The sequence below is a fragment of the Ovis aries genome, chromosome 2, assembly GCF_016772045.2.
Source record: "Ovis aries strain OAR_USU_Benz2616 breed Rambouillet chromosome 2, ARS-UI_Ramb_v3.0, whole genome shotgun sequence".
Taxonomy (NCBI): domain Eukaryota; kingdom Metazoa; phylum Chordata; class Mammalia; order Artiodactyla; family Bovidae; genus Ovis; species Ovis aries.
In genome coordinates this window covers 243,134,950-243,162,735 of record NC_056055.1, presented here as the reverse complement: position 1 = coordinate 243,162,735, position 27,786 = coordinate 243,134,950, and the positions used below count along the sequence as shown (strand labels likewise).

At 52.4% G+C, this 27,786-nt stretch overlaps 2 protein-coding genes and 1 long non-coding RNA gene across 4 annotated transcripts in view; 1 reads left to right on the top strand and 2 right to left on the bottom strand.

The window, feature by feature from the left end:
* TCEA3 (transcription elongation factor A3) overlaps positions 1 to 3,325 on the bottom strand; it is a 46,541-nt gene extending 43,216 nt beyond the window's left edge. For both annotated transcript variants that reach the window (XM_060410681.1, XM_060410682.1), the window contains exon 1: positions 3,142 to 3,325. In XM_060410681.1, the coding sequence (XP_060266664.1) occupies positions 3,142 to 3,210 (69 nt within the window). In that variant the 5' untranslated portion in view covers positions 3,211 to 3,325. The remainder of the gene's footprint in view (positions 1 to 3,141) is intronic.
* On the top strand, positions 2,206 to 27,366 carry LOC132659243 (uncharacterized). The gene is made up of 2 exons (XR_009599456.1): positions 2,206 to 2,311; positions 13,234 to 27,366. It is a non-coding gene; the product is annotated as an uncharacterized LOC132659243 (long non-coding RNA).
* The window catches only part of ASAP3 (ArfGAP with SH3 domain, ankyrin repeat and PH domain 3), a 49,974-nt gene continuing 29,505 nt past the window's right edge, over positions 7,318 to 27,786 (bottom strand). Inside the window, 21 exon segments of the mRNA XM_015093688.3 lie at positions 7,318 to 8,667; positions 10,556 to 10,614; positions 10,617 to 10,645; positions 11,188 to 11,413; positions 12,222 to 12,417; positions 12,546 to 12,653; positions 12,748 to 12,815; positions 13,447 to 13,562; positions 13,729 to 13,814; positions 14,998 to 15,175; positions 15,362 to 15,456; positions 15,733 to 15,866; positions 15,976 to 16,166; positions 16,289 to 16,337; positions 18,218 to 18,305; positions 18,624 to 18,693; positions 19,842 to 19,951; positions 20,133 to 20,219; positions 20,401 to 20,476; positions 20,885 to 20,970; positions 21,217 to 21,328. Coding sequence (XP_014949174.3) covers positions 8,593 to 8,667; positions 10,556 to 10,614; positions 10,617 to 10,645; positions 11,188 to 11,413; positions 12,222 to 12,417; positions 12,546 to 12,653; positions 12,748 to 12,815; positions 13,447 to 13,562; positions 13,729 to 13,814; positions 14,998 to 15,175; positions 15,362 to 15,456; positions 15,733 to 15,866; positions 15,976 to 16,166; positions 16,289 to 16,337; positions 18,218 to 18,305; positions 18,624 to 18,693; positions 19,842 to 19,951; positions 20,133 to 20,219; positions 20,401 to 20,476; positions 20,885 to 20,970; positions 21,217 to 21,328 — 2,239 coding nt within the window. The 3' untranslated portion in view covers positions 7,318 to 8,592.

Here is a 27,786-nt window from a genome sequence, read left to right as displayed (position 1 = left end):
TGCACTGCAGGTGGATTCTTTACCATCTGAGCCACCAGGGAAGCCCACGAATACTAGAGTGGGTACCCTATACCTTCTCCAGGGGATCTTCCCGACCCAGGAATTGAACTGGGGTCTCCTGCATTGCAGGTGGATTCTTTACTAGCTGAGCTACCAGGGAAGCCCCATATTGATACAATACAGTATAATAAATAGCCTCCAGACCATAGATGACAGAAAAAAGTAATAAAATAATAAGGAAGTGATGACTCTGGAGTACTTATGACATTTGTTTTTAACATAATTGTAAGCCTATGGTTTAATGTTAAAAACAATTGCTGTACTTAACAACTGGCTTGCAAAATCCCTGAAAGTTCAACAATCAACATTAAGCCAGTTCCAGCTCACCACTGGGTGTGTGCCTGTGTATGTCACACTGTATATATAATTGGGTCATGTTGGAGAACAGCCGTGCGTGCCGGTTGTAGCTGAACTCACAACGCCATGGGCAAATGTTGCCAGGCACGTCTTCTGGCATGCACGTATGGGACATGCAGCCAGCAGTATCTCCAGTTCAGGTGGGGAGCTGCTGTGTGTATGCAGCTCAGAGGACTGGGCTGATGGAAAAGTCCGTTCAGGTTTTTCCAAAAAAGCTGGCATGGAAGCCCGAACGAACTTTTTGGCCAACCCAATATAATGTGTCTATTTGTCTTTGTGGGATGACGTCTGTGTCACAACCCGCCTGGACACGTAAGTGCAGCTGTTTGCTACATTTATAGCTTTGCACGTCAGGGCACAGCTTATGGTGCACGCGCACACGTTTACACATGTATACAGTTGTCTTTGTGTCTTTTTCTGAAAATATAATGGTCAGTGTGTCAGTCATGTCAGGGTCAGTAACCACATCTGTCATGCGTTATGTTCACAGTTGCTCGTTTAACCACACGGTGTGTGGCTGCATGTAGCTATGTCTATGTGTGTGATTGTGTGGCATTTTGCTGTATGATTGAGGCTGCTACAGAAGGTATGTGCTTACAGCATCTGACAAAAGCCCTAAGTTGCTGGGACTTCAGTAATTGGCAGTAAATCCCGGGTCTGAGCTGCAACGTGGAAGATCCGTCTTCTTACAGGAAGTGTGTCCTCCCCCTAACCACCACTGGGCGGGCCCACTTTGGCTCCCAGAGCAGGCCCCACCTTTCTAGGTTACATGCCCAGAGCTCTGTGCCCACCCAGATGCTGCCAAGAACCCAGGCGCAGACGTGGCTGCAGACTGGCTCTGTGCTCCAGGGACCCTGTGGCCAGACTTGCATCTTTCCTGGAGAGAGCTCTGAGTACTTCCACAGGATTCCTTGCCAAAGGACACTACTTCTTCTTCCCATTTCACAGAAGAAGAAATCCAGGACTAGAGAGAGAAAGCAGAGTGGTGGGTCTAGAGCCATAAAAGGAGTGAGGGGAGGCTAGGGCAGGTCCCTTCCTCCTCAGCCACTCTGCCTCGTCTCAGGTCTCCTAAGCTTCCCACTCTTGCCCTCTCACCAAGAGGCCTAGAATCTCCTGGCCCAAGTTGGGGGTCAGCAACCGGCAGGGCAGGGACAACTTGTCTGATTGAGGTGGAATCTGGTTCAGGAGACCCAGGCTGGGGTTTGCCATGCCCAGCTGAGTCTGATGACTTGAGGCTCAGTTTCACTGACTTTGGAGCATCCTGGCATGGAGACTCCTTAAAACCTGAAGGTTTCTGCATTTCTTCTGGCTGAGCAAAAGCACGTGTCACTCTCTGAGCCTTCCCAAGCGCCAGCCCAGATCATCCTAAGGGTTTCACCGTCTTCCACCCTCGCCATCACCAGCAGAGACAAAAAAAAACCCATTGACAATCCTTCCCAGGAGGTAGGTCATCTCATCTCACAGATGAAGAAATTGAGGCTCTGGTCTTCAGATGGACACCAACTCAATACTGTCCATGTCTTACTCGAGGGCTCCCTGTCACCCCATGGATCCAGCAACCCCTCCCTTGTCCCTGCTCTAATGGCACCCTTAGGGTCCGGCCCTTTCCTGAGCTTCTAAGATTACAGAGTGTGTTGGATATTCAAGTCCTGCTTCCGCAGGTGCCCCTGGATGGCAGAAGGAGGAGGGTTCTGGGACAGTGTCTAAGGGGAGGGGGGACCGCCTGCCAGGCTACCCTCCCCTCTCACCCGACTCTGGGTGAGTCCCAGCCCTCCCTGTCCCAAGGCCAAGTTTGCTCGGCTAGGAATCGAGCGGCAGCCAACTTGAGGCAAAGATCACGGGAAGGATCAAATATTAACTTCAAGCCGGGCACTGAGCGCTCAGGGATCCGCAGGTAGGGCTGCCATCCCTGATTCTTCTCAACCTCCCGGCTCCGCTGTCCCCGCCGCCGCCGCCCCCGCCCCCAGCCCTGGCCGCCAGCCGGTCCCCGTTTCCCCCGCCCGGCGGGCCCCGTGGGCGCAGCGGCTGCGCCCGACACCTGTTAGGCCCCCACCCGGGGCCCGGGCCCCACCCCGCGGCCAAGGAAAGCGAGAGTGGCCAACAGCTCCTGGAGCCTCTAGCCGTGCGGCTGCGGGAACCCAGGCCCTTGGCTCTTTCTGGGCCAGCTCCACTCCCGGGGTGCGGGGTACACACGCTCAGCACCCCTCATCAGCTCAAGTTTCTTCCCACTTCTCGGGTCACCCAGGAGTCCTTCCCACCCCTATCTCCGGGTCCCCATTCCCGCGGTCGCCAATGCTCCCCCCGGGCTTTTGCACACGCAGAGTCCAGAGGCTCCGAAAGTCCTTTACCAGCTCCTGTCTCCCATTCTTTCCCGGGCCCCCCACGACCTACGCACAACCTACCCGGGGGCCCCCAACCCTGCAGGTCCAGACGGACGTGCACAAGAAGCCTTCGGGTCTTCGCGGGCTGGCTCGGTGCTCCCCCACCCGACGCCCCCGACACCTCACCCCCGGCGCCACGCACACGCCCACCCTGAGATGCCAATCTTCCCCCCCGGGGCGCGGAGCCCGGCCCCAGCCGCGCCTCCCTCGGGTCCCCGAGTCCCTCGCGCGCGCCTCCCGGGCGCCTGGCCAGCACGCGCCCCCGGGACTCCTCGGGCTCTCACGCGCCGCGCCTGTCCCGGGGCGGGGGGCGGGGGTTGCAGCCCGAACTCTGCAGCCTCACCGTCTTCTTCCTGGCCACCATCTTCTCCAGCTTCTTGGCGATCCTTAGCAGCTCCTCTTCCTGGCCCATGTTGGCCCGCGACGCCCGGCGGGGCTAGGGGCTCAGGGGCCACAGCCGGGCTGCGGGGGGTGCCGGAGGCGTAAAAAGGCAGAGGGCGCGCCAGCCGCGCGGGCCCCAAACACACACGACACACACGCCCGGCGGGGGCGGGGCTCCCCCCACACCCCCCCACCCCTCTGCCGCTGGCCTCCCGACGTGGGGGAGGGGCGGCGTGCACTAAATATAGACTTCAAGGACTCGCCCGGGCAAAGATTGCCCGCGCCAGCCAGCCCGGCCTCCCTGGGAGAGGGACAAGGCTGCGAGAGCCCGGCGGGTCCTGGAGGGGCGGGGTGGGGGTCCTGGAGCGGAAGGAAGATTTGGGAAGGAGGGCGCTCCGGAGAGTGGGAGCGGCCGTCGAGGCGAGGAGGGCTCCTCTCTGCAACCTCTGCAGCTCAAACCCGGAGCACCTAGTTCGCGCCGATGCCCAGGTGGAGGCAATTTTGTATACTCGAATCCCCTTATTTTTACATGATCGTGAAATCCAGCTCTGGCCCATCTCCGTGCTCACTCATTGGTGCACACGGCCTGCGCACATGTGTGCGTATCCAGGGCCACCGTGGCCTTCAGTTTTGTTTGTTGAAGCGAGGTTTTGCGTTTCTGGTCCGGGTGAGGGCTTGGGAGATCCCTAAGTGCGCCCGACTTGGAGAACTTTGGATCCAGATGCGTGAGTGCCCTTTATTTATTCAGGGTCTGCACGCTGCCTTCCCAAGGAGATTGGGTCTGGAAACAAATTTGTGCCCCCACAGCTGTGCACACGTCTCTGTTCCTGTGGAAGGACCCTTCCAGGGCCCCCAGCAGACCCACATCCCTCCCTAAAGGAGTGAGTTTAATTGATAGAAAATGATCTATGCGTGTGTGCAGTGTGTGTGTGAGAGTGTTTATGGGCCTGGAGGGGAGTCAGGGAAAATGGTTCACAGTGTGTGGGGTGTGGGGAGTTGTAGCTGGAGGTGTTCAAGGGAAATATCCAGACTTTCCTGAGAGAACCTTAGAGAACGGATGACAGAGGGACTCATCTGGCTTCTGATGACAAACTGAAATTAAAATACGTGATCATAGTTCAGGCATACAAATGTGGAGTTGGGTAGCCACTGAGGATCTGGTATCAGACACATCTCTGCGCCGTTCAACACTTGAACTTTCAGGACTTCCCTGGCAGTCCAGTAGTTCAGACTCTGCTTTCACTGTAGGGGCATGGGTTCGATCCTTGGTTGGGGAACGAAAATCTCATACACCACGTACTGTGCAGCCAAATAGAAAAAAAAAAAAAAAAAAGATTAAACAAAACCCTTAAGCTCTCTTTGAGCTGTACCAGCTCCAAGAACATCACCAGAGTGCTCAGAACAATACCTGCCAGCTGCAAACCTTTTTGTCTCAAGGTCTCCCCTTATTATGCAACCATTTTGGACCTCAACCAATCTTTACTTCATAAGCACCTTTACTTCTGGCTAGCTGCAATCGTAATTCCTGATAAACAGCTCATGTAACTGACTATAACTTTGCCATTTTCTCCTTTATACGCCTGCCCCATTTTGAAGTCCTGCAGAACACAATTCATGCACTTCTCCAGGACTACAGAGCTAATGAAACCCAAATAAACAAACTTTTTTCCCAATCAAGTCTCCATTTCTAAAATTGGGCTAAAACTTCCCAGCAAGCTTGAGGCAGTCTCTGGGTAAGAAAAACCTACAAATATGGACACCGTCACTTCTGTGTTATCACAACTAGGGTGAGGGTCAGGAGGAAGTACAGGATACTTTACAGACATATCTAAGGGGTTTTATACCATTTGGCACGTCATGTTTTCTGAAGAAATGACATTCAAACTTTGGGCAGATGTGCTCAGTGGGAGGTGGGGGGTCGGAGGAGAGGGTTGGAATAGAGAAGAGGGACTTCCCTGGTGGTCCAGTGGCTAAGACTGTACTTCCAGTGCAGGGGCCAGGTTCGATCCCTGGTCAGGGAGCTAGATCCCACATGCCACAAGTGAAAAAATCCCCCATGGTGAAATGAAGATCAAAGATCCTGAGTTGCCACCACTAAGACCCGACTCTTTGTGACTCCATGGACTGTAGCCCACCAGGCTCCTCTGTCCATGGAATTCTCCAGACAAGAATACTGGACCCAGCACAGCCAAATAGATAAATGTTAAAGAAAAAAGAGAGAGAACAAGAAACATTCATTCATACATGTATTTATTGAGCGCCTACTAGGTGCCATGCACTTTTAGCCTTGAACATCCTGAGAAGTACAAATCAATTCTGCTGGAATTCCAAATGTGCAAAACTTATGGAAGGGAGAGTGTTTGGCCTGTCAGGGTTAAAGAAACTGAGAAACTGGCGTGGCCACAGCACAGAGGTGACAGGAGTGTGCAGAGGGGGAGCAGCCTGATCATAAAAAGCACTATGAGCCACTTTTAGGGTTTATCAACCCAAGCAAGCCCCTCTGGGTTGAAGAGACAGCTGTCTGCAATTACTTACGACTGGTCTTTTCAAAAAAGCATACAACTCCCACAGTGAATTAAGTGACATCAAAAGAAGCCAAGACTTTCATCAGGGCTTGAACGGACGCTAAGAAAACATCAAGTCCTATTCTTTCTTTGTATAGATGGGAAGACTGAAAGCCAGTGAGGCCTAGGATTGCACTGTTTAACTGTTATCAGTCAGTACCCACTACTTCCCCTCTGCCTACCCATCCACCTTGGAGGTCAGGTCAGTTCAGTCACTCAGTTGTGTCCGACTCTTTGCAACCCCATGGACTGACCTCAAGGCCTCCCTGTCCATCACCAACTCCCAGAGTTTACTCAAACTCATGTCCATTGAGTCAGTGATGCCATCCAACCATCTCATCCTCTGTCGTCCCCTTCTCTTCCCGCCTTCAATCTTTCCCAGCATCACAGTCTTTTCAAATGAGTCAGTTCTTTGGATCAGGTTCCTAAACACATCTCTGACAGCTTCCTGCATCTGACTGAAGGCTTCAGAGCAGCCTGGAAGTTGAGAATTAAGAACTGGCACTCCTAGAAAGGACCCCTGAACCAGCAAGAGACTAGAGTTGGGGGTAAATATACCAGTTCTTCAGTCTCCATGGGACAACTTGAAGGCATGTTCTAATTAATACAATCTGTCACAGGTTCCCTTCTTTTCTCACGGTGGTAACTCATTAACACACCCTTTACTGCTTTTTTTCCTTCTTTTTAAAAATATGCATTTATTTAGGGGACTTCCCTGGTGGTCCAGTGGCTAAAACTCTGTGTTCCCCATGCAGGGGGCCAGGGTTCGATCCCTGGTTAGGGAACTAGATCCCACATGCCTCAACTAAGACACAGTGCAGCTAAAGAAATAAATATTTTAAAATATATTTCTCTATTTATTTGGCTGCCTTGGGTCTTAGTTGCGGCATGTGGGATCTCCGTTGGGGCATGCGGGCTTCTCTGTAGTCACTTCTCTCTAGTTGCGCACGGGCTCACCGGTTGTAGCGCGCATGCTTAGCTGCTCTGCAGCACGTGGGATCTTAGTTCCCCAACCAGGGGTGGAATCCGCACCCCCTGCCTTGGATGGCAGATTCTTGACCACCGGCCCATCAGGGAAGTCCCTCCTTCGCTGTTTTTTGACCTTCTGTTTCACATCCCTGCTCCCTCACTGTGCTTCCTGGGACCATCTCACAGATAAACTACCCTCTCCAATCCTTGTCTCAGGGGAGATGAAGTCGAAGCAGGGACTGCAGCACAGCTACACTGCAGGTCTCCAGACTCCCAGTCCAGTGCTCTCCCTCACACCGTGGTTTCCCAGCCTCGGCACTATTAACATTGTGGAAATTCATTGTTTTGATGGGCTGGCCTGTGAACTGAAGGATGCTGAGCAGCAGCCCCGAACGCTAGCCGCTAGATGCCAGTATCACCTTCCAGTCGGGAACAGTAAAAGATGTCTTTGCCTTGCCATACGGCCTTGGGGGGAGAATCACTGGTTGCCATCTACTGCTCCGCACCCGGCTGTCCCTTTCCAAGTCGAGAGCAAGAATTCCAAGCCCTAAGAATCTCTCCCCTTCTCTATGGCTCCTCAGAGCACATAAATGATACCACTGAAATTTACTCCAAAAAATCCTTTATTAGAGATGAATGAAATAATAACAGATCTGAGATGAATAAAACCAGTCACTGGGGGCTCTGAAGACAACCCTGCTCCTGTGGGATCACAGACTGGCCAGGTCTCCAGGGTAAACAGCCCAGCCTCCCTGGCCAGGCTGCCACGTTGGCCACTGGCATCTTCCAGGCTCCCTCACTCATCCCGGTCCGTCCCTGCCAGGGCTCAGTGCCTAGCGCCCACAGAACTGATGTGTTAGAGACTGATGATGGCGTAGGTGTATCTGTTTTCCAGTATGGGCCTGAAAGTGATGGTGGGATTTCTGATGCTAGGAAGCAGAACCTCTAAGTCTCCACCCTCCATTTCTATCACTCTCTTCTTTCTTGGCCCTTTGCTTCCCCTGAGACTGGAAGGCTCCTGAGCTGACTGAGATAAACAGGAGGGAAGTTATGATAATCATCCTAGACCACGCCTGTCCTTCTGGCTAAATCGAGGAGAGCAGGCAAACTGGGGGCGAGCCCTACCCTACCTCCTGGCTGGGGATCTAGCAGAGGTCCACAGGAAGGCTGTGCTGTCCCTCAGAAGGAGTGATATTTAGAATATTTATTTAACAGCCAGTACAGCATGGGCATTGACCAACCGGATGGATGCAGGCTGAGCCAGCTGATTTGTCAGTCTGCCCCTGAGCCCAGAACCAACCTCTGGAATAGCCCTGCCCATTCCCAAGCCTAACTCTTGGGACCAGCTGCTGGGAAAGGGACCTCAGCTGCAGGACCTGTATCTTATTCCTGTGGCCTCTGCAGTGCCTGGCCCAGGAATGGACAAAGAGCCAGAACTCAGTCAAAGAATACTAGGCTAATGAATGGCTGAGAAGACAGTCCCTAGTCTGGCAGAATCCCTGGCCTACAGAATGATGAAGGTGGGCCACAGTCCCCCAGACTGATGGAAGAAACACTGCTCTGATGAAAGATTTAGGGTTCTGCAGCTGGAGCTAAGTCAGGAGCACTAGGGTTCCAGACATAGGGTTCCCTTGTCCCTGGCAGGTATGAGATAGAGGAAAACAAACCACTGTCGGCCCTAACACAGAGGGCCCAGTGTTCCTGGCAGGGGCATGGGCTCATGGCAGGGAGGAAGGCCAGCCACAGAGGCACAAGGGACAGAAAGAACAAGACCCCAGGGCAAGAACACCTCAGCTCCTCAGTCTTATGGGCTGAAGTCCTAGCTCTGAATGCTGGGGTTCAGCACAAGGTGGTTCAGGCATGCAAGGGCCAGCAAAGAGCTAGTCCTGCAAAAGCTGCACAGAACTTGGCAGGAGAACCCCAGTCCTCGAGCCATCTCCTTCAGGGAAGCCGACCTGGGGAGAAAAGGATGAAAATTGGTATCTTCTAAGCACTGCAGATGGTGATTGCAGCCATGAAATTAAAAGACACCTACTCCTTGGAAGAAAAGTTATGACCAACCTAGATAGTACATTCAAAAGCAGAGACATTACTTTGCCGACTAAGGTCCGTCTAGTCAAGGCTATGGTTTTTCCTGTGGTCATGTATGGATGTGAGAGTTGGACTGTGAAGAAGGCTGAGCGCTAAAGAATTGATGCTTTTGAACTGTGGTGTTGGAGAAGACTCTTGAAGGTCCCTTGGACTGCAAGGAGATCCAACCAGTCCATTCTGAAGATCAGCCCTGGGATTTCTTTGGAAGAAATGATGCTAAAGCTGAAACTCCAGTACTTTGGCCACCTCATGGGAAGAGTTGACTCATTGGAAAAGACTCTGATGCTTGGAAGGATTGGGGGCAGGAGGAGAAGGGGACGACAAAGGATGAGATGGCTGGATGGCATCACTGACTCGATGGACATGAGTCTGAGTGAACTCTGGGAGTTGGTGATGGACAGGGAGGCCTGACGTGCTGCGATTCATGGGGTCGCAAAGAGTTGGACACGACTGAGCGACTGAACTGAACTGAAGCACTGGGAAGGGCAACCCAGTCCAGTATTCTTGCCTGGAGAATCCCACAGACAGAGGAGCCTGGAAGGCTACAGTCCATAGGGCGACAAAGAGTCAGACATGACTGAAGTGACTTGGCACGCACACAAGCACTTATTATATCCCAGCTGTTTATCTCACTCAAACAGTTCTGTTGTAGGTAAATGAAATTATTGTGAATGAAATATCTGATTTTAGAGAACAAAACTGAGGCTTGAAGAAGTGAAACACCACTTCTCCAAGGCCTCCACACACCAAAGCCCAGGTCCTTATTCTCACATCTCAACAATGGGCATCAAGCGGGTAATGGATGATGGTGGCCATAGACACACATTCGTGACTGGTGCCTGCCTTTGGTGGACTGAGGATGACGATTCCTCAGAGACCCCCAGTTCCTCCCATCCATTACTCTCAAAACATACAACTGATGCCATCCCTGGTGAATCCCCAGGGGAACTAGGAACAGAGATGGCTTCCTTCTTGGCATGCTTGCCTCTGTCCTCTGCCCACCCCCAGGCTCCTCATCGAAAGATGTGTGATTGTTCGAGACTCTGTGATTCAGCAGGGAGAAGCTCGATTAGGGATGACAGCTTACAAGAGGATGATAGCACATCCTTGAATGCCTAGAAGTTTCAGCAGATTCCAGGAGACTCCTGTACAAGGGGAGAGTCCGGCAAACCAAGGGCTGGTACCATAATCCTACCCTAATCCTAATCTGCCACCCTAATCCTACCTCATCTGCAGGGAAGCAGTGCCTCTTCTCAGCGATCAGGCTGGCTGACACTGCTTTGCTTATCCTCCCCTGGGGAGCAGCTAGAACTTGGGCTTTGCCACCTCTGCCGTCTCTCAAGGCCTCCGCTCTCCCCAGCTTCACCCATCAAGGGCTGCAGCAGGGGAGGAGGAGCACGAGGACAGGGACTGGCCAAACAAAGGCTGCCCCCGGTGCTGGAGAGAGATCTCCCCCCCGACTACACTCACCCTTGGCCAACTCTGCCTCCCAGGCACCCTGTTGCGCATGCGTGCCTGCTCAGTCATGTCCAACTCTCTGCAACCCCATGGACTGTAAGCCCACCAGGCTCCTCTGTCCATGGGATTCTCCAGGCAAGAATACTGGAGTGGGTTGCCATTTCCTACTCCAGGGAATCTACCCAACCCAGGGATAGAACCCACATCTCCTGCATTGGCAGGTGAATTCTTTGGCACTTCATCACTTGGGAAGCCCAGGCACCCTGTCACCATCCTGCAAATCACATGTCCTACCCTCACGTTCCTTCCGGGTACAGGCTGCCGGGCTGAGGGACACTCTTCCAGGCTCCGCCCCCCCGCCGATAGGAGCGCGTGCTCTCGGAGCTGGAAGACAGGGAAAGACTAACGTGACCCCCGTGCCCAGAGAGCCCCTTGGAGTTGGGGGGAAAGGCTCAGGGAGAGAGCGAGGCTGGGGGCTTGGGATGGCTGGGTAGACAGTCCATGAGGCCCCAGGCCAAGTCCATCACAGGCCTCAGAGGCCTGGAACTGACCTCCACACTGGAAATTTCCCCATGTCTATTCCCCAAACTCCAAACTGAAGGGTCTGCAAGGAAGGGAAGACTGGATCCTGGGTTGGAGGTGGGGACAGAATGAAGACCCCACTGTGAGCCCCCAGAACAAGTACACAGGAAGGATGAGGCCTTCGCTTTTCCAGCCTGAGCCCCAGACTCGGGAGCAGATGTGTGAAGGGGGAAGAGGTCCAGTCACCCTCCACTTAAGGTCTAGTGTTTCCACATTGTTCATGGGCCTCAGAGCTGGGAGGCATCTCAGGCTTTAGGCAGGCACCCTTTACAAGTGGGGAAGTAAATGAAGGCTCAGGGAGGTCTGGAGACTTGGCTACATTGCATAGCCGGGCTTGCACCAACCTGAACCTGACCGGGGGATACATCTCTGCAGGAGAGGTTCCAGATGTCAGGCTGGGGCGGGAAGGGCCTGGGGGCTCGCAGGGGCCCTCTTCAGAGCTGGGTAGGGTTTCGTTGGGACCCCCAGGTTCCACGGGGCTTGTGAGGCTGGAGGAGGAGGAGGCTGGGCTGCTCAGGTTCTCAGAGGCCCCAAGGGACTCTGAGCTCAGGCTGGGAATTTCAGAACGATCTGAAATCAGAAGTGATAAAGCCTGTCTTCATCACTTACACAAAGGAACTTTTGACCCTGGGGATCTATCACGGTTCTCTCCCAATTCCCAAACCCCACCCGCCACCTCTCCAGCACTTAACTCTTCCCCATCATGCTTCAGTGTCATGGCTCACGCTGTTCAGTTTTGCTTCTGCTCACACCCTCTCCTCAATCTGGACTCTCCTGCTCATCCTTCAGGCTCAGCTCTGATGCTTCCCCTTCTAGGAAGCCTTCCTAACCCTCGCACCAATCCCAACAGGATTGGCTCCCTTCCTCTCCTGAGTTCCCAAAACAAGCTTATTCATTCATTCAACCAACAGTTCTTGACAACAGCCAGGCACTGTGCTAGGTGCTGGAGAAATAGTCAGCAAAGCTTGCTTCCTTCCTTTCGGGATTTATGTTCTATGTCACACTATGCCTTAGATTATAATGAGCTAGCTTCCAGTTTTTATCTCCCTCTCTAGACTGTGTCTCAGTAGACCCCAAGGGACTTGAGATACAGTGGATGCTCAAAACATTCTTCCCTCTCTTTTAAGTGAAGCACTGAAGAATCTGGAATAAGACATACCTGGGTTTGAAGCCCACATCAGGGCTTAGCTGTGGGATCTTGGGCATGTTACTTAACATCTCCCTGCCTTTACCTGTAAGGGGGAGATGATAACCCCTACCTGCCAGGTGATGGTGAGGATAACATGGACTAACATAGCACTCTTAGCTCAGTCCCCCAATACATAGCAGGCCCTCAATGAATGGCATGAGAGCATTTTTTCTGGGCAACCAACCATACCTCCACTGGCATGTCCCACACGCCCATGGGCCATGGTCCGAGAAGGGTTTTTGACCGGCAAAGGTGGGGGGCAATCCTCACTCTGGCTCTTAGGGGCAGCTGGTCCCAGGCTGGTGATGGTCTCATAGGTCTTGTTGCTGATGTCCAGCCTCCCACTGGTCCAGCGGGCCTGGGCTGGGGGCTTCAGTGCACAGCGCTGCTGGGGAAAAATTGTGATAGGGAAGATGGCCTTGGTTCCCCACGCTCAGCCCTGCCCCTCCTCACATCAGGGCCCATCTGACTCTTCCCTTGGGCTGTCTGGAGACCCGAGAGGCTGGGACGCACCTTCTCTTCCTCATCCTCCTCACTGTCAGAGCCAGGCTCTGTGGAAATTCCCCAGGGGTAGTCCAAGTGCAAGGGGAAGGTGAGGGTCCCAGCCTGGGCCTGCTCCAGCTGCCAAACACAAAGCCTTTGTAGTTCAGAAGGCCGTGGGCTCGGTGGAGAGAGAGGAGGGCTCAGGGGCTCCCTCTCCTTCCCTAGATCTCACCAGGTTCTCACACTCCTTGTGCTGCTTCTTCCTGGCTATGTCCAGAGCCGTCTCTCCTGCGTCATTCACTGGGAGGGATAAAGGCAGCGGTCATGGTTAGGGTTAAAGAGGCATTATAGCATAGAGGTTAAGATGAGTCTTAGAATCAAAATTGTCTAGGTTTTAATCCTGGCTCTGCTACCTCATGGCTGTGTGACCTTGGAGAAGTGACTCAACCTCTCTGGGCCTTAACTGTCTCATCTATAAAATGAGTATGATACCAACTACTGATGAGGTTGTTGTAAGGATTAAATTAGTTAGTGGACATAGAAAAACCCTGGCACATTATCAGGTACACATTAAATAGTAAACACATTAAACAGTAACTATTACAAGCACTATTATTCAGATTTAGTTAATGTTTATTTGACTAGGTACTTTCAGAAACATTTTATTTTATCCTTTTAGCACGTCTACTAAGTCAGTGATTTCATTCCCATTTTACAGATGAAGCAGCTAAGGTTCAAGAGATGAACAGACAAACTCCAACATCACAAAGGTGGTCAGAAGCAAGCCAGGATTAGAACCCAAGTCTGTCTGCAAAGTCCATTTGCAGTGCTTGGACTCTGTAAGTGCTCTGTGTCTGGGAATAAGGCAGGAAGTCCCCCACGAGGGGCAGTCAGGAATGGGGGGTTGATGGAGGAGTTGTTGGAGCCCCACCTGTGGCCACTGAGGCTCTCCCTTTCAGCAGCAGCTTGAGGCAGTCGAGCTGGTTGTAGAGAGCAGCGCAGTGGAGGGCGCTGTTCCCATCAGCAGCCTTGGCATCCAGGTGACCACTGCAGGTGTTGGGGGGTCAGGGAGGCAGGGAGGTAGGAAGGGAACAGATAGGTGAGGGGGTCAGCGTCAGAGGCAAAAGAGGGAGAGCAAGGGAGGGAGGAGATGGGGAAAAGAGAAAGGAAAGGGGAGCGTGAGGAGGTGGGCGGCGAGCAGGAAGGTTCTCACCCGTTTTGGATGATGAAATCCACCAGGGGCAGGGAGGCCTGGTTGGCGACTCTGACAGCCAGGTGCAGGGCGAGCTCTCCAGGTGCCTGAATACACGTCCACACCTCTGAGTTTCCCCTGGTTCACCTGCCCCCGCAACATTACCCTCTTGAACCCTTGCTGCCCCCTGACACCTCCAGATATGAGAGTGCCAGAACCCCGGTGAGAGGAGACTATGGGGAAACCTCAGGTTCCAGAGTGGGGTGCAAGGCCATTCCTTCACTCCTTCCTTCAGCGGTTCTACCTCCTCCTCCCCCAGGAGAAGGTGTTTCCCAAACTTGGTTCTTGGCCCTGCACTCCTCTCTCTGCTCGTCCCTCTCATGACCCCCAAGACGGCAAATAACCTTGAGCTTTCGGCTATCATTTGCATGGAAGTTGCTCCAAATTCTTACCCTAAGAAAGTGCTGCACCCACCCTGGCCCCTGAACAGCTCCACCAAGATATCAGACAGAAGGCTCAAAGACAAGGCACCCAATTTCTGATGCCCAATCAGTGTCGATTTAATCTTTCAAAAGTCTGTGTTATCCTTTCCTTCCCAGCTCACGTGATATTTGTTACTAGAGTCACCAATGCGATGGCCTTCCCCTTCTCTGATCTCACCACCCCTACCCATTTCTAAGGCTTTTCCAAAAAAAAAAAAAAAGAAAGAAAAGATTCTATCATTTATTGCACATATATTATGCACCAGGCCCTTTCATACATGACTTAATTCTCACCTCAACCCTGTGGGTGCTATCATTAACCTTTTTACAGATGAGGGGAAAAAGAGACTTACAGAAGTTAAGTAACCTGCTCAGGAGCACACAGCTAGGAAAAGACAGAGCCAGGATCTGGCCTCAAGGTTGCCTGACTGAAGCTGTGCTCTCTCCCATTTACCCCTCTGATGGGCAGGGTTTGAGCAGATGTCAGAGGTGGGGCACGGGCTTCTCTGGTGGCTCAGATGGTAAAGAAGCCACCTGCCAAAGCAGGAGAGCTGGGTTTGATCCCTGGGTTGGAAAGATCCCCTGGAGAAGGGAATGGCAGCCCACTCCAGTATTCTGGCCTAGACAATTCCATGGACAGAGAAGCCTGGTGGGCTTGAGTCTATGGGGTTGCAGAGTCGGACACAACTGAATGATTAACACATACATACACACACATACACACACATAGGTGGGGACAGCGGGGAGTAATAGCCAGTCCTGGAGGAGGACAGGGTGTGCTAAAGTGGTCCTTAGAGAAGGTTCTCACCTGCCCCTCGGGCCCTGGCAGTGGCTGTCCAAAGTCCTGCCCATTAGCAAAGGCCTCCAGCACAGACAGGAGATCCCGGTTGCAAATGGCTGTCCAGAGTCTCTGAGGCTCGGGGGTGGACCTCCGGGCAAACCTGTGTTCCACATACTTGGCCACAATATAGTCCCTGCGGGTGCTCCTGCCAAAAATAACCGCAGGATGTCAGAGCAAGGACTGTTTCCACCCAGCTGACCCTTGAGACCATCCCGCATGTCCTGGACCCTTCCAGACTGGAGGCTCCTCTCTTTCCCCAGGCTTCTCCCTGGGCTCTGGGGAAGTAGAATTTCCCCGGCCGGCATCCGCCCCCATCTGAGAATCTCCTTACATGTCACTCTCCGCTGAGGGTTTAGGGCTGCCGTGCGAGGGCAGCTGGGCCTCCATGACCTCATTGAAGCGAGTGTTTCCGATGTTCAGGGCCAGCTGGGTTCGTGGGGAAAGTGATGGAATTGAGACCTGGAGCTTAGGACAGCACCCACCCCTGGAGGACTGAGCCTCCAGAGGTCCCGCCCCTCAGCCTCCCTCCTGGTCCAGGCCCCGCTCCTGACCATCCTCTTTCGTGCTTGTCTGGGTCCTGGCCCCAAATCCGCGGGCCTCAGCCAACCCCACAAGCTCCAGCGGAGCTGAGCCAACCGGCCCAAGCCCCGCCCCCTAACCAGGCCACGCCCCAAACCCCATCTGGCCCCGCCCCGCCCTCACCAACAACTCCGAGGGGCCCAGCAGGTCCAAGGTAAGGGACTGCATGCGTGAGAAGCGCACGCCCAGCTCACGGTGGACGCCCGAGCACTGGATGCAGGTGAGCACGCCCAGGTTGGTGCTGAGCCAGGTGGGGTCTGCAAAATAGAGCCACTCGTGCCTTAGAGGCGTGGGCCCCGCCCCTCTGCTTCCACCCGCTTCTCCTCGCCCAGCGGCACCTGCAGCCCCGCAGTCGCCCAGCCGCACCTGCAGCCCCGCAGTCGCAGCACTGGCCATTCCCGGGCCTGCTCTTGACCTCGGCGATGAGCAGTTTCGTCAGGTCCTGGGGCTCCCCGTCCAGCCCGGCGGCCCCCCAGGGCCCCGAGCCGCTGCCAGGCTCCCCAAGGAAGGCACTGCTCAAGGCTTCGTCCTTGCTGTTCTGCAGCACAGACACCCACCTGCAGAGCCGGGCGGGCCACAGCGTGGGGATGACGCCGCCGGTGATGGGGGGCTTCTGCATCAGGGCTGGAGGCTGCCTCCCTCACCCCCACCCCGAGGCTGGCCATGGAGGGGCACTCACGCCTCACACTCATGTTCGTCCTCCGCCTGGAAGTGGTACGTCCTGTTGTCTGCGGGGAGAGGAGAGGTTGTCTGGGCCACAGGGATCCTGCTGGCCTTACTTACCTCCCTGGGCCCAGGAGGGTCTCATCCCAAGTGCTGGGTCCAGAGGGAGCTCTTGTCCCCGTGGGGCCAGGCTGGGTTAGGCTACCAGGGGAGGGTGATGACAGTGGCCAGCAGAGGGGGCAGTTTCTCAGCAGTCCCCTTCAAAGTCCAATTCCAAGAAGGCCCCTCTGTGTGAACCCGCTTCCAGGGGCAGGCGCCGTTTCCCACGGCACAAGACCCCCCCTCGGCCCACAAGCAGAGTATCCTCTGAACCTACAACCACCTTCCCACTCAGCCCCAGGTCCACAGCCTCCCTTCTGGGCTTCCTAGCCTGTCCCCCACCCCACCCCCTAGCCTGCACCAGCTGCCAGATGGCTGGGCCCCAGGTTCTGCCCTAATCACGCTATTTCACTGCTCCGAGGCCTCCTATGGCTCCCTCCTTCCAGGAAAGAAGGTCCAAATCTTTAAGAGGTATTCCCAGGGACTTCCCTGGTGACCCCAATGGCTAAGAATCCATGCTCCCAAAGCAGGAAGCCCAGATTCGAGCCCTGGTCAGGGAACTAGATCCCATATGCCGCAACTAAGACCTGGCACAGCCAAATAAATACAATAAATAAATTAAAAAAGAGAAACTCCCAGGCTTCATCTCCCACTGCTCCTGTGTGAACCCTGCACCCTGGCTAAACTGGTGGGTCCACCCTCCTGTTTCCATGCCTTTCACCACACCTGGTCCTGTTTCCTGAAATGTCCTTCCCTAGACTTGACATTCTGGGTTCTTCAAGGTCAGACTCTAGCGCTCTCTTCTCCCAGCAGCCTTTCCTGATCCCCCCAGGCAGGGCAGGACTTCTGTCCTCTAATCTCTGAGGGGGCCCTATCTGCACCTCTCTTCTGGACACTCCCCATCCCCTTGCAGTCCTGGGTCTCTACATTACACCTGGCCAGGTAGAGCTCCCCAAGGACCAGATCTAGGGCTTTCTCAGCCTGTGCAAGCCCCCGTGAGATGCCTGTCACCAAAGACTCCTAACGATGAAAATGGAACATTTTTAAGTAATATTAATTTTGAAAGCCAAATTACCCAAATCCATTTAAATATGTTTTACAGAAATAATCATATTCAGAGTGGTGTATGGATATATTCTGGGCTTCGCTGATGGCTCAGTGGTAAAGAACTGCCTGCCAATGCAGGAGATGAGGGTTCGATCCCTGGGTGGGGAAGATTCCCTGGAGAAGGAAATGACAACCCACTCCAGTATTCTTGTCTAGGAAATCCCACGGACAGAGGAGCCTGGTGGGCTACAGTCCATGCGGTCAGAAAACAATTTAGTGCCTAAGCACGCATGCATGCATGTGGGTGCATTTTAATCTTTAATGTGATGTAGGGTGAAACCTTTAAATAGCCTGTCCAGGGCTTAAAGAGTTATATGCCTGTAGTAGGCTATTTGATAAACACTTGGGGCTTCCCCAGAAGCTCAGCGGTAAAGAATCCACCTACAGTGCAGGAGACCCTGGTTCGATTCCTGGGTCCGGAAGATCCCCTGGAAAAGGGATAGGCTAGCCCCACTCCAGGATTCTTGGACTTCCCTGGTGGCGTAAAGAATCTGTCTGCAATGCGGGAGACCTGGGTTCGATCCCTGGGTTGGTAAGATCCCTTAGAGAAGGGCAAGAGTAACCACTCTAGTATTCTGGTCTGGAGAATTCTAGGGTCACAAAGAGTCAGACACAACTGAGCAACTTTCACTTTCACTTGTGGAATTGGACACAGACCCCTAATTGGAGCCTCCCAGGACTGACTGGTCTCTTAGAGAAGCCTTGGCCAGTTGAGGTGTAGGGGGCAGGGACTACTCACGGGTCACCAGGTCGAAGCACTTTTTCTCCTCAGGGTTTGGCCTTACTTGGCATGTTAGCAGGGTCAGCTTCACTGGGGGCCGGTTTATCTGTGGGAAGTTGTGGGTGGAGGATGTACAGTTACCATCTGGGCCTCCCAGACTCTTAGGCCTCAGTTTCCCAATCTGTTAAATGGACATAATAATCGTGTTCCAGTTAATGTCTCCCCTCTCCCAGCACCTCAAGGATGTGGAGGATGGAACAAGACCAGCTTGGGGGCTTTGGAGCCCATCCTTCCTCCTGCAGGGGGTCTCCAGCTCCCTGGATCCAGGTTTGCATCTTAGAGGGAGGACTTGCCACCTGTCTGTTCTGAACACCAGGAGGAGAGGACCCATCATGCCCTGAGACCCCCATCCTCCAGGCCTCACCGTGCTGTGTGAGATGGTCAGGCAGCCATACTTGACTCCACACTTCCTTTTCTGCCAGACTCTTCGAATTCTAGGGCCCAGAGGGATAGAGACCATCACCCAGGGCTCACATTAGGTGTGAACATGTCAGTGAACAGGGTCCTGGACCAGGTCTCCGACCCCACCTGTATGACCTCCAGTCCCACTTCTTTACCTTTTCTGTCCCCTGACTCCGACCCCTATACTCCTCACTCCCTGGCTCCCTTCTGATGAAGGAGGCACAGCCCTGCCCTTAGAAAGCTCCCAGTCAGAGAGGGGAAACAGCTCCACTCTCTGAGAATCTTTATTCTAAAGGGGACCATGCGATCTTGGTCCTCTGAAAGCTTCCAGTCTGATGGAAGAGACACAGCTTGCAACCTTAGGGAGCTCCTAGTCTGAGAGAAGGAATAGGCTCTTGACCACAAGAGATGAATTATGATTAAAGACAAAGCAAGATAAACACTGAGACTCCCAAAATAAGATGGACTTTCCAGGTGGCACTAATGTTAAAGAACCCGCCTGCCAATACAGGAGATATAAGAGACGCGGGTTCAATCCCTGGGTTGGGAAGATCCCCTGCAGGGGAGCATGGCTACCCACTCCTGTATTCTGGTCTGGAGAAGTCCATGGACAGAGGAGCCAGGCGGGCTACAGTCCACAGGATTGCAAAGAGTTGGACACGACTGAAGCAACTCAGCTTGCGAAATAAAATGAGCAAATCCATAGTCAAAGCTACTTAACACTTCTCCTATAAGAGGTAAATATTAACTGGTTTAACCAAGTTATTTTTCTCTGATAAAAACTGATTAGTTAGTAAAAAAAAAAAAATAATAATAATAATGAATGGATCCCATAAAGGCTTTTGCATTTACAACCTGATTTTTGTTTTTCACACAAGGGAACAAGGCACAGCCCACATTTTCGTGTCCAGGCATATTTAGTATATTACAACGGTTAAAAGTGAGGCCATGGAGACTGCCCAAAAAGTGTTTGGCGCTGCTATTCTTCTTTACATTAAGAACTGCAACGTTCAGCAGAAGTTCATGAGCCCAGGATTCTGATGATTTTGCACTGCAGCATGGAGAGCCCTGGAACCCTCAACAAATAATAGGAACAAGCCCTTCAGGCACCTCCCTCAACCCTATCATTTACTGTCTGTGTGGCTTCGGGCAAGCTACTTGAGCTCTCTGAGTCACTTACCCATCACTTTTCTTGTACAAAAAGCCAACCTTCTCTGTCCCAAACTGCTTGTTGCCTTGGTGCTGGTGGATGCTGTAGCCACCTCCCGAGTTCTTCCGGCTCAGACTCTCCTGTTGCTTGGACACGTGAAGGAGACCTCAGGGCATGTGGGGCAAAGAGCCCCGTTCTACAGGGTTCTCGCTCAGGGAGACCTTTTCAAGGGGACCCTGCGGGGTCTTCCTTTCTCTCCCTCTCTCCAGGGTGGGCCTGGGAAGGGGTGGGCACTTGTTCGGGGATGATTTGGGGGCTGACCTCTCTGCTCTCGAGCTGCAGCGTCCCTCGGAGGGAGTCCCGGAGCTGGGTCAGCTTCTGTAGCTCCTCCTCCTGGGCTTGACGCAGCTATGGGATGAAGGGCAGGACCCGGTTATCAGCTGGCAGTTGTGCCAGGCACGGAGCTCATGCCCAGAGCAGCAGGGCAGCAGCCTCACTCTCTCGGTAGGAGCCAGCTCTTCCACAGCCACAGATTTTCCCAGGAGGACAGGGGGCTCAACCACACGCTTGGGGGTGAAGCCCGACTTACTGTGTGTACCGAGACTGCCAGCTTCTCGATGAAGGGAGACAGGCTCTGAGCTGCCTTCAAGCCATCTTGGAAAAAGCTGAGTTTGAGGCCAAGCATGGGACCAGAGAGAGAGACGAAAATGAGAGATTATGTATGAGAAAAGGTGCTCTAAAGATCCCAGGGCACCTGGTGGGTAGTACAGCGTGATGGTCCAGATCCCGTTTTCTAGCTATGTGATCTTAGTAAATCTGAGCCTCAGTTTTCACATCTGTAAAATGGGAATAATATCAGTAGCTGCTCACAGGGGGTTGGCAAGTACTTAGTGGCTGATACTTGGTGAGCAATCAATAAAGAGCAGCTGCAAAAAGCGTTACCAATGATATATATTCACACATAGAAACTTCGAAGGTCTCCCAGACACTGGGGATGACCCTGTTCTGGGTTGCCTGAAGAGTTAAGGAGCAAGAGACTGTGGGGCTATGGGTGGGACACGGGGGGAACCTACTTGTGCTGAGCGTGGAAGAATTTGATGAGGCTCTGCAGGAAATCAGGACCTTGCTTCATCTGGCTCTCCCCGGCTTTCAGCAGATACTGGGGAGAGGGCAGGGCAAAGTGTGTGACGTGAGCAAGACGGAATCCTGGGGACAAGAGGCTGCTGTCTTCATCCCGGGCTAATCTTTCTGGCCAAGACTGAACCTGGGTGACATCTCAAGGGCCATCTGGCAAGGACCTGGGCTAAGACTGTGACTGGCCCCAAGGGTTCAGGGATGTAGACTGGAAGACACATCCTACCCCACCCTCACCCTGGGGCCCGCCTCACCCTGGGGCCCCCCTTACCTCACACATGTGCAACTGGAAGACACGTCGCTCTCTCTGTGTGTCCTGGGCCACCTCCCCGGTACTCCCTCCTATCACCCTGGCCCGGTCCCTCTCCTTCTCCAGCCTGGCCCTAGACCCCAAGGAAAGAGAGGCCTGAACAACTCTCCCTAAGCCCCTGCATGTCCCACCATCCCTACATGCTGCTCTCTGCACGGGCACACGAGGATGAGGGGAACCCTCCTTTGTGCCAGCTGTTGGGGTACAGTGGTCAACAAGGTGGGTTCAGAGAATCTACAGGCTGGTAGAGGGGACAGACATGGATCAAATCAGAGCCTTGCAGTGAGTGAGGGGAGAGTAAAATGGGCATCCGACCTCATCTGGCTGCTCAGTAAGCGATCCTGGAGCTTAGATCTGAAGTCTAAGGAAGCCAGGGCTGGGTGGGAGGATCAGACCATGTGACAGCCTGGAGGCAGGAGAGACGGGGTCACCGCAGGGAAGGAGGGAGGTGCTTCCAGGTGCCAGACCGCAGGGCCGGATTCAGACCATGCTGAGGTTCTTGGTCTTTGTCCCAAGAGCAATAGGAAGGAGTTAAAGGTTTCTAATGCAGGGAGGGGATGGGTTCCCATGGACCAGGCGGGATTGGGATTAGAGTTTGCTGGAAGGGATTTAGGACCAGGGGTGTTAGAAGGCACCACAAGGTGCCTTCATTCTTCTGAGCCAAGAGCTTCCACTTAGAGCTTAGAAAACCTTGATTCTTTTCTTTTGTAGGTCAAGAAAGAAAGCACTTCCTACCCTGTATCTGAGAGTAAGCTGGGCCTTCCTCTACTGTTCTCAGGGTTGGTGGTTTCCCCTGTTTGGGGTTGGGTGGAACTGTGGGCAAATAGTTTCCTGGAAATGCCACACCCATTAGACCACCCACTCCCAACCAGGAGAGTATTTCCACACTTGGGGCTGGACCCATGAGCCTGTGTGAAGGAGACAACCTGCCTAACAGTTTTGCTTCCAAGGGGGTGTCAAAGAAGACAGACATGGGACAACCTTACATCTGCATTACTTCCCCTCTCTAAGCCTCAGTCTCCACATCTGGAAAATGGGGCTGTTTATCTGTACCCAGATGAGATAAAGGATGCAAAAGACAACAGAGAAGACACGGCAGCTGGTATAGGCCTCTTTAGGCTGCAGTTCTTCCATCTATAAGGGGAGGAAGCAATGGCCTAGACTGAGTTCTCAGTCTTTAGTTCTAGGCTTTACTGACCTCAGACCTCTGGAATGGTGCTTATTTGCACAATCTGTCTCTGGAGACCTGAAGAGCAGTTTCTCAACCTTTGAACTACAGACATTTTAACCGGATACTTCTTTGATGTGGGGGCCATTCTGTGCATACAGACTGTTTAGCAGTGTCCTGGACCCCTGCGCACTAGATGCCACCAGCATCTCCTTTGTTGTGACAACCAGAAATGTCTCCTGGGGGATAGGGTGGGGGCGCAAAATCACCCCTGGGTGAAAGCCACTGCTCTAAGAGCAGACTTTTGCAGGGTTTTTGGTGGGTTTGATTTTAATTTTCTTTGAAGTGGTGATTCTTCATTTCGCTAAAGCATCAGGGCAGATGCTATTTTTGGGATCTGAAGTTGAGTGGCAGAGAGAGAGGCGATGGCCAGGCCTGAGCAATAATGAGCCTGGCGGCTCATGAAGCAGGACAGCGGACTGTGGGGGCAGAACAACTGGGAGAGGGCAAGGGGGGCTCCTGCCTTCACTGTTACCATGTCTGTAAACAGGGAAAATGAAAAAATAAGCTACATGTCTATCAATGGGAAGTGGGCAAATAAATTATGCTATGGCCACATATAGAGATATTATGCAGCCGTTAAAAACAGATGGGGAATGCACTGACATGGAAAGCCTGCTCCAGAGTAAACGGACAAAAGGGAGCCACAGTGCAGTAAAGCGTCGTGTCCGACTCTTCGTGACCCCATGGACTCTACAGTCCCTGGAATTCTCCAGGCCAGAACACTGCAGTGGGGAGCCTTTCCCTTCTCCAGGGGATCTTCCCAACCCGGGGGTCGAACCCAGGTGTCCTGCATTGCAGGCGGATTCTTTACCAGCTGAGCCACGAGGGAAGCCCAGTACAGTGGCTAGAAATGTGGATTTTGGATTTATGGTAGCTCCCTTGCTTATTTAACCTTTATGCGTCTTTCTAAACCTCACCTTCCCCATCTCCAAAAATAAGACGAATACTGCCTAGGTCTCCAATGATCTAACGCATTGGAAACATTTAGTACAGTCCCTGGTGTGTGATAAGGCCCTCAATAAATGGCAGGACTATGATGCTGCTATTGACATTGACGATTAGAGTAATAACCTGGTGATTCCTTTAGATACTTTTTTTTAGTGTAGGGTGGGCTTCCCTGATAGCTCAGCTGGTAAAGAGTCCACCTGCAGTGCGAGAGACCTGGGTTCAATCCCTGGGTTGGGAAGATCCCCTGGAGAAGGGAAAGGCTACCCACTCCAGTATTCTGGCCTGGAGAATTCCATGAACTGTATAGTCTATGAGGTCACAAACAGTCGGACACGACTGAGCAACTTTCACTCGCTCACTTCACTCACTTCCTATTTAGAGCTTCCCTGATAGCTCAGTTGGTAAAGAATCTGCCTACAACACAGGAGATCACGGTTCGAATTCTGGGTCGGGAAGATCCGCTGGAGAAGGGATAGGCTACCTACTCCAGTATTCTTGGGCTTCCCTTGTGGCTCAGCTCATAAAGAACCTGCCTGCAGCGTGGGAGACCTGGGGTTCTATTTCTGGGTTGGGAAGATACCCGGACGAAGGGAAAGGCTACCCACTCCAGTATTCTGACCTGGAGAATTCCATGGACTGTATAGTCCACAGGGTTGCAAAGAATCGGACATGACTGAGTGACTTTCACTTCCAGTAAGTTTTTTTTTTTTTTTTTTTTAATGCCAGGTCTAATGGAGAGTAAAAGATAGAAGCTATTTAGTTCAGAATGAAGATAAGCAGTTAAGTATGATACAGAGCCTTGTGATTAATCATAGCTTTGTCCTTCAGCCTCAGCTATGGTAATTATAGAGATTTCCCTATAAAGTCTGATATAGTCACCCAAAATGACCCGAATCACCTCACAGTAATAGCTGGGAGAGCTTTTATTGCAACACACACACCTCCACCCAGAAAATAACAAATTCCATTCCCTCCCTGTCCTCAAAGGATCACCAGTGTTTCTTAAACATTTCAAACCTTAAGAATATTTTTTATTTCCTTTGAATGGAGTTGCAGCAGGAGTAAAATAAAATAGTGAAAAGTGCTGAAATGCTAGTTACTCAGAAGACACAGACAACTGGAGAAGGGGAGCCCAGCCACTGTCTAAAAGGAACCGTGCACCTGCCGACCTGGCCCCCTGAACCACCTCTCCGGCGATGCCTTTTCCAATCACCCTTCTCTCCCCCTAAACAAAACCACTTGCCTCTTCTGCCGCCTCTGTGCTGATACCATCACTAGAGCACTTTCGCTTTGTATTTTCATTCTTTTGGGTCTTTCTTCTTCCTAGCAAACCAGTGGGATCCACTAAGGCAGGGATTGTGGTGGTATTTTTTTCCACTCACTACTCAACCTAGAAATTGGGGATGACAGCCCCTTTCCCTTCCAAGAACAATCAAAACTGATAACTGATGTAAAGAGCTTATCACAGCAGTTAGCACAAAGGAAGCTCTTAAGGAAGTATTATTAGCTGCTGTTATTAATATTTATTTTGAAAAAGATTTATTTGGCTGCACTGGGTCTCACTTGAGGCATGTGGAATCTCTAGTTGTGGAATGTGAGGTCTAGTTCCCTGACCAGGGATGGAACCCAAGCCCCATGCCCTGGAAGCATGGAGTCTTAGCCACTGGGCCCCCAGGGAAGTCCCTTAATAATTATTTTTAAGCGATAATTTTGTGCTGTGTGCTCTGCTAGGCCCATCACACACTAAAGCAACAACCCCGTGAGGCAGGACTCATGACTTTTATTTTATAGACAAGGAGCCTGAGGCTGAAATGATAAGTGACTTGTCCAAGCCACACAGCCACTAAGAACTAGAGTTGAACCCAAGTCTGCCTGATGTCAGAGCCTTAGGGAGGGTCCTGGCAGCCAACACTGTGGCTCAGATTCATCCCATCCCTCCTTCCCTGGCTGGTCTGCCCCAGCTGGTGACAGTCACACTGTCTCTTCTGATAGATCACGGTCAGAAATATTTTACAGACGGTGAAGCTGAGACCCAGAGAAGGGAGGTAATGGCTCAAGATCCCAGGCTGGTGGGGGAAATGCTAGGAGCAGAGGTCTGGGCTTCTGCCTCTCTACCCCGTGGTGTTATTCTGGCCCCCGCTCTGGCTCAGCAAGAGGGCAAATAAGTACGTGTTGAACTGCAGCGCCAGGGGCTGTCTGTGTACTGTGTCTGTTTCATCTCCACATCAACCCTGGAAAGTAATGTTGGCTCCATTTTTCAGATGAGGAAACAGCCCTGAAAATGAAATAGCCTAGGTAACTGTGTCCGCTGCCCAGGGCCTGGGATGCCTTTCTTAGCAGCCCCAGGTGGGGAGGGGACCCTCCTACAGGAACAACCAGTGTGTGGGAACCTGGTGGTGATCAGCAGATGTTATCAGGGCCCTGGGTCCTTGCTGCTGCTGCCCAGACTGGTTTGGTAAGAATGAAGTGCAATTACACAGCAACTTCTGGCTTGCTAATATCTAGCTACACCTGGAGCGCGCATAAAAGGAATGCACACAGTCACCTGTGCCCGGACATAATGGCTCAACCTACGTAACATGAGAAGGAGACAGGAGGCTACGTGGAGTAACAGGAAGAGCACCAGACTCAGAAATCCCGGGGTCTAGCCTAGGCCCTGTTGATAACTCACTGCATAACCTCAGCCAAACCACTTTCCCCGTCGTTCCACAGGCTTTTCTTTAAATGGAACCTCACAGGCAAGATCAATATATCAGTCTGGTAAAGGCCCAGCTGCTTGGGGAGGTCAGCACTGCGTAGGGCTTATTCTATTTAGTAGATGGGAGGTCCCCAGTGTTTTTGGCACCAGGGACAGCTTTTGGGGGAGACAATTTTTCCACGGACCAGGGGTGGCGATGGTTTGGGGATGGTTCAAGTCCATTGCCTTTATTGTGCACTCTATTTCTGTTCTGTGGCAATCTCAGGATGTTCTGCCTTGATTTTAGGGTTAGGGTTTGCCCTCCCATGAGAACCTAATGCCACCGCTGATCTGATAGGAGGCAGAGCTCGGGTGGCAAAATGAACGATGGGGAACAGCTGTAAATAGAGGTGAAGTTTCACTCTCTTGCCTACCACTCATCTCCGGCTGCACAACCCAGTTCCTAACAGGACTGGTCCGTGGCCCAGGGGGTCGGGAACCCTTGTAGTAGATGATTTCCTGAAAGGCTGGGGGCTTAAGGTAACTCGGGAAGACGAAGGCTATGTGATCCCACATTATCAGAAAGAGACAGGCCTTCCGCCTGCTTGTCCACACCCCTCCCCGGCCGCAGATGAGAACGGGCGGCCACGCCCATCACAGCCCCACACCCTCCAGCACCAGCTCTACACCCACAGCGGGGGCGCACATGGAGACCCCGGTGGAGGAGCCGTTTCAGGCTTCCTTCAGACTCAGGGAGGTCCCCGTGGCGCCGGGAGCCTGAGGAACAAGAAAGCTCCAGGAACTACTTCTTGGAAAGATTCTACAGAAATGATCATGGGTGGGAGCAAGGATGTAGTTCCAAGGATGCCTCCAGAACAAGGGCAGATTAAATACACGGCGGGGGGTGCATATGTTGAGACACAGTGCACCCATTTAAGCGACATTATTGGACTTCCCTGGTGGTCTAGTGGTGAAGAATTCACCTGCCAATGCCGAGGACACAGGTTCGATCCCTGGTCCAGGAAGATTCCACGTGCCACAGGGCGACTAAGTCTGTGGGCCACAGCTACCGAAGCCAGCACACCCTAAAGTCTGTGCTCCACAACAAGAGAAGCTACCGCAATGAGAGAGGAGCTTCCGCCTGCCACTACTGAAGGAAGCCCAAGGGCAGTGATGAAGACGAAGTGTGGCCAAAAATAATAAATAAATAACAATAATATAACATTGTATATAAAAATATGTAATGACGTAGAAAGATGGTCATGATGTATTTTTAAGCAAACTGCCCCCCCAGTATAATTATGATATTGGTTCTGTAAAAATAGTTCTTTATACACAGAAAAATGACTAGATAGATGTTAATACTTTAGGCTTAGAAATGAAGAGTCAAAACTTCCCTGGTGGTCCAGTGGCTAAGACTCCACACTGCCAATTTGAGGGCTGGCATTTGATCCCTGGTCAAGGAACTAGATCCTATATGCCACAACCAAGAGTTTGTATGCTGCAAACTCTTTAACCTGGCACAGTTAAATAAACAAATAAACAAAAATGAATGTCCAAAAAAGAAAGAAAAGAAATGAAGGCTCTTCTTCCGGGTTTTTGGTAGTTTCCTCCCCCTCCACATTTTTTCTTTGTTTTTTGTTTGTTTTGGCCACGCCACACAGCTTGTGGGATC